The 10,532-nt window shown below is 47.2% G+C and overlaps 1 protein-coding gene across 1 annotated transcript; it reads right to left on the bottom strand.

The window, feature by feature from the left end:
* Positions 1–1,798: 1,798 nt before the first annotated feature.
* Positions 1,799–10,283, bottom strand: RBM15B (RNA binding motif protein 15B). The gene has a single exon (XM_056525164.1). It carries the CDS (start codon positions 10,101–10,103, stop codon positions 7,776–7,778), a length of 2,328 nt encoding a protein of 775 aa, XP_056381139.1. The 5' UTR covers positions 10,104–10,283; the 3' UTR covers positions 1,799–7,775.
* Positions 10,284–10,532: the final 249 nt, after the last annotated feature.

Here is a 10,532-nt window from a genome sequence, read left to right as displayed (position 1 = left end):
ATAGACCCCCATCGATGCTGCATTAGGCACTGATAGAATAAACCAGCACTTTACCACAAACATTGAACATAGATAACATTGAATAATTAACCACACAAGGATCTCTGAAAATTTTAACTCACTATGTGTTTCTTTCACCATTGAATATTATTCATTTTTAGAGCATACCAATAAAAATAGTTTTTTAGTGAAACCTTACCTGTAGGGCCTTCATCCTGAGGGAGGTTATCCTCCCAAAGGGTTATTGGTAATAGTTCTTTTTTCTTCTCCTGGTGCCGGAAACGCACTGCTTCTGCTTTCACTAGGGGCAGAGAGATCGCTCCCTCCCTGCCTCTAGCACTGCACAGGCACACTGCGCTGGTGGCAGACAACGGGAGTGAGCGCTTTCTCTCTGCCAGATAGAAAGCGCTCACTCCTGTCTCTGGCAGAGAGAAAGCGCTCACTCCTGTCTCTGGCAGAGAGAAAGCGCTCACTCCTGTCTCTGGCAGAGAGAAAGCGCTCACTCCTGTCTCTGGCAGAGAGAAAGCGCTCACTCCCGTTGTCTGCCACCAGTGCCTGTGCAGTGCTAGAGACAGGGAGCGAGCGAGCTCTCTGCCTCTAGTGAAAGCAGAGTGCCAAGAGAAGAGAACGGGCACTGTATATTATGATGGTGCACGAACATCTGGGCGCTTGCGCTGGGGACCTGTATGTCAATCTCACTTTTTAACCAAATTAGTACATTTAAAATCACTATTTTGACGACCTATAACTTTTTCATTTTTCCATATAGGCGGCAGTATAAGGGCTAATTTTTGGCGCCGTGATCTGTAAAGTTTGTGTACATAAAACTTTTAATAATTTCTTTTTTTTTACGTTTACGCCGTTCAACGTACGGGATCATTAACATTATATTTTGATAGTTTGGACATTTACTCACGCGGCGATACCATAAGCTTTTTTTTTACACACTTTTTTGGGGGTAAAAATGGGGAAAAGGGCCAATTTACATGGTCGATCCGATTTTTCTGACCGCATTACCGTGATCTGTATTGATCACGGGATGAGGGGTTAATGGCGGACATAAGTGCGATCGCTCATGTCCATTAGCGGCGGGTCCCTGGCTGCTGATAGCAACCAGGACCTGCCGTGCATGAAGCGAGCACCACCCCGATGCTCACGGTCATGCACAGGAAGTAAATGAACGTCCTGGTGCGTTAAGTACCACCTCACCAGGACGTACATTTATGACCTGCGTCATTAAGGGGATAATTTTTCTTTTTTTAAACACAATTTTTAAGTCCCCATACTTTTAAGTCCCTATTACATGCAATCTTCAGAATGCATACACTGTTCAATGCTATGCCATAGAAAAGCATTGATCAGTGTTATCGGTGCTCTGCTGCTCCATCCTGCCATGGCTGGCTGGAGCATCAGATCATAGATCGGACAGAGAGGAGGCAGGTAAGGGCCCTCCCACCATCCTCTCAGCTTATCCAGACACCATGGTTTCACCAGATAGCCACCGGGACCACCCTGCTATGACCAGTGCACAGCTCCTAGGCGCGCATCATAGAAAGGGAGCGGGACAAGGGCGTACAAGTATGCCCTTCATCCTCAAGAGGTTAAGCTCACACAAAACTAGACTGAATACAACTGTAACAAACCTTCAGCTTTGTATGTCATGATGGGCTGTCAACAGGAATATAGCTAATTACTGACAGGAAGCATGGTTATACATTATTCCCTAAATACATGGTTATGTAACTTTTCAATACTGTTTTAAATTTTATTTAAGGCTCAACTGACCCTTTATTACAGTGAAAATTTCTCGCTCTTCAGTTAAGCACTGGATTCTACTGGAGATGAAGGCACTGTGCCAGCTGTCATGCAAATAATCGGTTCATCTTCATGTCTGATGCTACAATAACTTGTGACGCCAGTTGCTGACAAGTGATGAGATGATCGGGTCAAGTGACCTCTTTCCCGGCGCTGCGCTTGATGAACATACACACACGACACATTGGAGAGGAGCATTTAATATATTCTGAGGCATCTGCTCTATACGAGTAAGTGCTCAATACAAACAGGCCTGGTACACTATAGTCTGCAACACTCTACATGGGAATCACAGAATAATAGATCAGTACTGGAAGAGGAGGTGGTACGTGCCTCACCCTGCTCCGTGCTACTGGACAAGATCAATAGTGGCTGTTACACACATACGAGCGGGACACTGGCTGCATTTAACACATTGCTGCCTTGGAGAACTGCAGGGGTAAAAATAAACAAACAAGGTGTAAATTCACAGGGGCTGTGGGTGTTTGGGTCCTATGTGCAAAGGTCACCCCTATCAAATACCAGCATCAGCTGCCTCTATCAAGTCTACGGAAGGTAAACCCGTATTCATTAGAAATGTTTAAACTCTGTACAAAATGACAAGGTGGGTGGGGGTGTAATGGGTAACATGGCACTGGGCATCAATTGGTATAATACAAAGGTTCTGAACCAGCAGCAGCCGCCACTTAGATGATGGTAAACTGATCTCATCCTGTTCATAGCTGCTCCATGGGAAAGAGGCAAAGACATAATGCTGTGCCCCTTGAAATGTGTTTAAAATAACCAATGCAATTTTTTTTTTAACTCCACTTGTGCTAGAAAGTTTAACAGATTTGTAAATCACTTCTATTTAAAAATCTTAATACTGCCAGTACTTAGCTGCTGTATGCTCCACAGGAATTTTTATATTTATATTTATTTTCTGTCTGACCACAGTGCTCCCTGCTGACACCTCTTTCCATGTCCAGAACGGTCTAGATCAGGAGAGGTTTGCTATAGGGATTTGTTTCTGCTCTGGGCAGTTCCTGACATGGACAGAGGTGTCAGAGCACTGTGGTCAGACGGAAAATAAATTAAAATAAGAAAAAAACATTCCTGTGGCGCATACAGCAGCTGATAAGTACTGGAAGTATTAGGATTTTTAAATAGAAGTCATTTACAAATCTGTTTAACTTTCTGGCACCAGTTGATTTGAAAAGTTTTTTTCCACTGGAGTACCTCTTCAAAGCATTATTGTAAAAAAACAAAACACAAAATGTTTGGTCAGGGTCGAGACCTCCCAACCAATCTCTAGATATAGGCATGAGGAACATATGGCAGGGCTTAACCCAACTCATTGAAGGAGTCTGGCTCCATTATACGTCTATGGAGGGAGCTCACCTGCTGCAATGAAATGGATTGAGAGCAGAGCCAGGAAGAGAAGCACACCGAGTGACATGTCAAAAGGTTATTTTTTAAATGGCAGTAACGCTTTAATATGGCTGTCTCTGGACCCAACCTGCCAGTGTTACACCAGGGTTTAAATCAATATTTTATTGTAAGTAAATATAGATCCATTTATAGGTAACATTTTAAAGAGGACCTGTGGTCAATCCCCATAAATTACATTATTAAATAGCTTAAGGTACTCTAATTCTAAACCTTTTTAGTGTCTTGATGTGACCTCCCGTTTCTGAGATATGTGGGTATATAGTAAGTCTGAAAGATGGGCGAGAACTTCATCTAAATGGGACTGAATCAGGTGATGGTCTGAATTATACAGTGCGAGGGTGTGAATGTGTTACATTGAGGAGCTGCTATGCCTAATACACCCAACCCCTCCCCCCCGGGCTGATTAATCCAAACCATCATTCCCATCATTAAAATTAAGTTCATGTTTAACTGACAATTCCCTAATATAAACCTACATATCTCAAGAATGGGAGAAAATGTCAAAATGAAAAAAAGGTGTGTGATCCGTGCACCATAAACTATATATTTTTTGCTTTGCCACTGTTCCTCTTATTAAAGGAAATCTGTCATCAGTGTCACCTGCACTAACCTGTCGATACAGACAATGGTACTTCACTTGTCCCATTCCGTGCTGTGGTTCTCTAGCAATCCTCTGGTATCTTCAGCTCCAGGCCCGACTTGGAGCATGGGCGGAGCTTAGCGACATCACCACTGCTGTTCTCTGCTGGATCCCGCTGCTAGCAAACAGCAGCAGTGAGGTCACTAAGCTCCGCCCATGCTCCAAGTCGGGCCTGGAGCTGAAGCTACCAGAGGATTGCCGGAGAACCACAGCACGGAACAAGTACTGTTGTCATTAGTGTTACCTGCACTACCTGTCTGTACCGACAGGTTAGTGCAGGTGACGCTGATTGGTTGGGCTCACACAAAGCAAGTGTGCCACATTCACTCCGTCCACATTTTACAGTGAATTGAAAGTTTTGCTTCCTTAATTTATAAATGTGAAACACTAACATGTTTCACCTGTTAAAGCCACATGGCTAAAATCACAATGCCAAAAAAAAAATAAAAAATTGTAAAATGGAGGTTGATCTGCTGTGCAGTGAATGGACACATGGCACATTACTGCTGCATGTGAACAAAGCCTTAATCCCATAACTACTCTGTAGTACCGAACAGAAATCCAACTTTTTCTTTTGTACAATTGGTAGCACATGATAAGAACAAGGCACAGACCCAATGACTTGATACTGTACCAGTTTTATGCAGATATTGGATCTCAGTTTTGTACTACAGATCATGAACAGTTGCATGGCTGCCTTAAAGATGATACTTGAAGGAAAAAAAAGAGAAAAAGTATTCACCTTTAGCAGAATGAAATATGGGTCCAATAGAAGAAGAAAACCAGTTAAGGGATGCTATGTGGTTTAAAAGGTAAGAAATCACAGATAATAGTAATGATGGAAACACGTCACTGGTTTTGGACATGCCTACATAATTATATATAGATCTCCTCTAGGGGCAGCTCAGCTGTGACTAGGCCCTCAGGGAGCAGATAACTCCAGACGTTAAACTGCAGAGATAGGTCACATGGCAGAAGCCACTATGAAGGGTGTAACACATTTGAACAGACAAGAGGCCGTCTCCATGATTCAGTGCAGCAGCATTTATTTCCCATACTTTCTATTCTGGTATTCTGCATACTGTTTCCAGATGGGAGTTAATAGTTTCACACTCACCGGAAAACCAGACCCTTCAAAAATTAAAACTAAGGGCAGGGTCACGTGGCTGACACTGAAATCAGAATAGTGGCCACAATAAGCAACATAAATATTAAAGTGACTCATTTCACCTTCTGATACCCAGAAAAATATGGGAGTCCCCTGTACATAGGTCTATAGAGCGTATATGTGTATATAGATGTTTTAAGAATTGAGAAGGGTTTTTTATTTTTAGGGTTAACAGGAATTGAGACTAGTACGCATACTGCTTTTTATGGATAGGATTTGTGAAGTCATCCCTGTAGCCCCTAAAATTTCTTTAAATTACCCTAGCCACTCGGCTAAGTCCCCCTCCCCACTTCAAAGTCCACCATGTAACACTGCCCTCAGCAGATAAGTCACTGAAATAAACACAAGAAACTTGTGCATTCTGGGAGTTTTACTAAACACATTCAAGACCCATCCAGCCACTCAAAAAAAAAAAAGAATCCTAATCCAAAGAATTGCTCATACTATGCCTGGTGAACACCCGGAAAGATAAGAGTATCATGGGACCAGTAGTGTTGTTGATGCCAGGGGTAATGTAAAAGTGATAACTGAGAAGATTCATGAGATAACAGAAGAATGAGAGTGTAGGTGGAACAGACACCACTCTTGCGATATCCCCAGATCAATAATACATGATGTAATACAGGAAAAGGACATCTAAACCCCTAAAATAGGAAGTTTAAACAGCTCACCACTGTATATTTACATGAGTCCTGGAACAATACAAATACATTTTGGCCCAGATTTATCAACCTGCCTAAAAACCAACTTTCTGGTGTTGTCCCTAACAACCAATCACAGCTCACCTTTCATATTAACCAGCTCTGGTAAAATGAAAGCTGAGCTGTGATTGGTAGTAATGGGCAAAACCAGACCGTTTTGTTTTCAGGCAGACCGACAAATATGAGCGTGTGTGTATATTCTGGCTGCTGACCTGAAGGACTGCAATAGGATTGATTGTTCATGTCTGCTTTGTATTGATGGGATAGGTCAGTGAAAATACTAAAAACACAGCCTAAACACTTAATTCTGCTGGAAGTGCAAGGTAACAATGTACCCCCTGAAATCAGTGTTCAGTTAGTCCCTTAGGCTAGGTTCACACTGCAGAATTTCTGCCAAAGATTGAGCCAGCGGCGCTAGGACTGAGCAGAGAGCATTGCTGCCCCCATAGACTGCAATGCATTTGTGGGTGGATCTTTAGGGAGATCTGCTCAGAAATGCATTGCTATCTACTGGGACAGCAACGTAGTCTGAATGGTCCTAGTGGCACCTGCTCGATCTCAGGCAGAAATTCTGCCCAGAAATTCAGCAGTGTGAACCTAGCCTTAATGTTGCTCCCCTAATAGTGAGGATCCCAATTGGGCCATCTGATATTTCTTTAGAATGTCCTAACGGGGTCTCAACTGGACAATCCCTCTAAGAGTTGTATAATCTTGGAGTACCACTTTAACAAACCAAAAGGAATCATGTTTCCTCTACTAACTCAGAGGGTTGGTATTCCCTCCCTGCATAAGCTTGGACGAAGGGAGAAGACGACCATGGAAAATCATTGATAAATATCATGAAATGGCAGAAATGATCTGTGGTGATATTATCCTGAATGCATTACCCACATACACAACTGGGTCTGGGCACCTTTGTTCCTATTACTTTGCCTGGATTTGCATGACTTATTCTAGATCAGTTTTCACCTGAAATGTGACACAGACTAATCAGTGCACAGACACCTGATCTGTCATGTTTTACCGCCATCTTTGTCTCCCGACTTTTACTTTTATACTGGTGCTTTGATTGCAGTCCTCGAGAGACTGAACCCCATCTAAGACCTTGTATGTACTCTTGTGTTATTATTCAGTAGCATAGAAAACACCTACATGGTATATAAATCATATATAACACCATGAATAAGCAAATCAAACCTCAAAAGGCGCCAAACTCCAATTTACTAAAAGACAGCAAGAAGAAAACGAGAAGACATAGTAACGGCTGTGTGGGGTGCACATTAACAAGACCTTCCTTGCCTGAAGTCTGACCATTTTACAGATCGGTGCACAGTGGTCTACACTGCCTGGCAGTGACAGGGTTAATAGTGACCGTAGCTACAAGTACCCAGGCTGTGCTGTCTCAGGGTGCAATGCCTATGAAGCCTCATTAGATGATAACAAGCAGCTCCATCCCTGGAGGCTTTTACTGGTTATAAACAGGGAGATTGCGAGTAGCTAATAAGCGCCCTGGGGACTGTCTGCTCCCCACCCCCTCAACACACACACACTGACAATAAGGCACTCAGGGGACCCCCACTACTCAAGACTCCAGAACACACAAACCTAAAAACAGTATAAGCCCCCTTCAAGAAACTAATATACACACACCCCCAATCTGAAAACATAGCAACCAGTAAGGGGCCCAGGGGAAGAACCAAGGAGCAGAAAACACTAGACAGGGTAAAAGTAACAAGGATAAAAATGACAAAAATAGTCATCATCATCATCATCTGTCCAGCAGCAACGACTGGGAGAGTTCAGTTCATATAAAACATGGACCTGATGTGACGGCTGCTCTGCCCGCCACCCATATATACACAGCAGATACTCGGCCTTAACCCTGGAAATGCTGGAAGAGAACCGGACAGTGTCAATGACATGCACATAGAACACCACCAGCATTTAAAGTGTTAATGCAGCCACCATGAACCTTGTAACAGAGGGGGACAGGGGGGCAGTGGTCCTGCATGGGGATAGGTCAGGCATTGTCTTTTACCAGTAGAATAATCATGTTCTCCTCTAGTTTGCCCACAACTCGCTGGGCATTCTGCTGGTACAGCTGGTGAAAGTCACAGGGGGGGAAAGCGTAGAGCATGCCACTGGGGTCCCTGCCTTTGCTGCTTGCCCCCACAGGAAGGCTGATAACCCCGGCTGCCTGCTTCTGCTTTAAGTAGGAGACCAAGTTCCTGAGCAGGCGTCGCTGTAATCCAGGTTCCCCGAGGATCACCCCTTCAGTCTGAGGGGCTTGGATGGCAACAAGTACAGCATAACCTCCTGCGGTGCCTTGCCTTACCCGACGGGTCACCTCCTCCAGTTTGGGCTGGTCAAGCCGGAGTCTCTGAGCAATTTTGAGCTGTGCCAGGCTACCTGCTCCGGGGGCTGTGCGGTCTCTGAGAAGGGCAGCAGGCACATCACGATCACCTTCCAAGAAGTGAAGGTAGGTAGGAAAACAGCTGTTCTTCAGCACCAGATGACCACACCAGACAGGCGGCAGCGTCCGTCCTTTCTCCACTACTGGTGAGGATGGTCGCTCTGCAGGGGGTTCTGGGGGTCTTGGGTGGTGATTCCTCCTGGGCTGTGGTGGCTCAGGAGTTGGGGGTCGGGGCTTATCCTGTGCTGGGGTACGATGGTTGTGGGGCGGTGACGGAGGGGTGCTTGGTTCTCGGTCGGACAAGTCCCTCCTGGGACGGTCTGGACTGCGTTTTATTCTGCTCCTCCCTCTGTCACCAGACAAACTTCTCCGTCGACGCCTCTCCTCTCTGCTTTTAGAATTGCTGCTTCCTCCTCCCCGGTCTCCACTGCGGCTCCGTGCACCCTGGCCAGCACTGCGTCGCTCTGAGTTCAGCCAACCTGCTTCCACAAACGGCCTCTCACGGTCAGAGTAAAGAAGGTGTGGAGGAGTCCGGTCTCTGACCCGTAGATCAGGTTCCAGTGCTGCTCGGTGGCGGCTGTAGGCCTCAGACTGTAGCAGTTCATATGAAAGAGGAAGAGGGTATGGGGTGGGCTGGATGGGCACGTATCGGGATGCTGCCGCAGCTGCAGCTTCCTCTGGTGTCACTTTTGCAAAGTCCACACGCAGCCGGCGGTCCCCAAGTGGGAATCCTCTCATCTGGGTGCAGGCGGCCTGGGCAGCATCCAAGCTCTCATACTGGATATAGGCAAAGCTGTCGCCCTTCACATAGTCAACTGTTCGAATACTCCCAAAGCGATCAAACTCTCGGGCGAGGGCAGCTAGGGAAGTGTTGGGGCCCAGACCCCCCACCCAGAGCCGAGTGCTGGGGTTGGCTTTGCCATATCCAATTTTCATGGCATTTTTCCCCAGCAGGCGGCCACTCATTGCCAGCTTTGCCCGATGCGCCATGTCTAGATTCTGGAACTTGAGAAAGGCGTAGGCAGCTCCTAGACCCCGGGATGGACGCTTGATGACCACCTCCTCAATGGGGCCATACGTGTCAAAGGCTCTGCGCAGGTCAGCCTCAGACACATTGTGGTCCAGGTTACCAATGAACAGGTTGCGGGTGGCACGGTGGTCATCCTCAGGGGCCAGCTGCTCGTTGTCATCAGTGGCGGAGGCCCCTCGGCCCCGGTCCTCATACAGGCTCTGGTAGTAGGCTTCCGCTGAGGTGCTGCTGGAGGAGCTCAGGGCTGGCGGCAGAAGAAGGTGTCGTGGGGCCGGCAGGGCGGCGCTGCTGAGCGGTAGGGGTCGGCTGGGCTGCTGTGTGAACACGGGTTCCACCCGCAGCGGTCGGTCGTAGAGCAGGGGCCGCAGCTTGGCATGACGGGCTTGTCTGGCCTCAGCCGGCCGCCGGAAGTTGATGTAGGCTACCCGGCCCAGGTCCGGGGTGTGGGACAGCTTTACGCTGATGTCTCCGAAGCGCTGGAAGTGTCGGAAGAGCCAGTCCTCCAGCAGCGGCTCTGGCAGCGCCGAGCCCAGGTTACTTATCAGCAGCGTCTTGTACTCCGGAACATCGGCCTGACTGGCAAGGAGCAGCGGCCGGGGAGGGGGGTTGTCGCGGGGCCGGCGGGAGGAAGATGACGAGGAGGCTCCGGCCTGGTTGGGCCTCTCCCGCCTCCCCGAGCTCTTGTGGTGTCCGCTGCCGGTTTCCTCTCGCCGCTCCCGAGCCCGCTTAGCACGGCCGGGGCTGGACTCCCCTCGCTCGCTCTGCCGCTTCATGCTGCTCCCGGACTCACTGTGCGAGAAAAACGCGCTCACTCTACGGCCGCCATCTTCCACAATGAGTCGTGAGGGAGAACGCTTGACGTCATCAGGGGGCGCCGGGAACGAGGCGTGGTCCGACATTGTCATGTGACCAGCGCGCCAAGCTTTGCTTCGAATTTGACCTTCCAGAGGAGGGGCGAGGCCTGGGTGAAGCGCAACAACCGAGCGTTGCGTCACTGTGGAGACGGCAAGCTTTAGACTGATGATTAAAAGCAGCGTGCGAGGCTTCAGCAAAATGGCGTCAGGGCCTACAGTCACAACACCCTGCAGCCTCTGAGCTCCTGCGTCTTCTACATCTGTCTACTTATCAGAGGAGGCAAAAGGCATTTAAGGGGGAATTTATCATTCTGTAAATCACTTAGGGGGGTATTTATTAAAACGTGTAGAATAAGAGGGGTGTAGTTGCCCATAGCAACCAATCAGATTGCTTCTTTCATCTTTCTGATGCCTTTTGTAAGATTGAAAGAAGCGATCTGACCACTTTTCCTCTGCATGGGTTTTGATAAATCTCCCCCA

This window comes from Hyla sarda, chromosome 6, assembly GCF_029499605.1.
Source record: "Hyla sarda isolate aHylSar1 chromosome 6, aHylSar1.hap1, whole genome shotgun sequence".
NCBI classification, from domain to species: Eukaryota; Metazoa; Chordata; class Amphibia; order Anura; family Hylidae; genus Hyla; species Hyla sarda.
The sequence above is the reverse complement of the archived record's forward strand: the minus strand, read 5'-3'. Positions and strand labels throughout refer to the sequence as shown.

Coding starts and splice junctions, on each gene's coding strand:
- RBM15B (XM_056525164.1), bottom strand. CDS start 10,103: ATGACAATGTCGGACCACGCCTCGTTCCCGGCGCCCCCTGATGACGTC.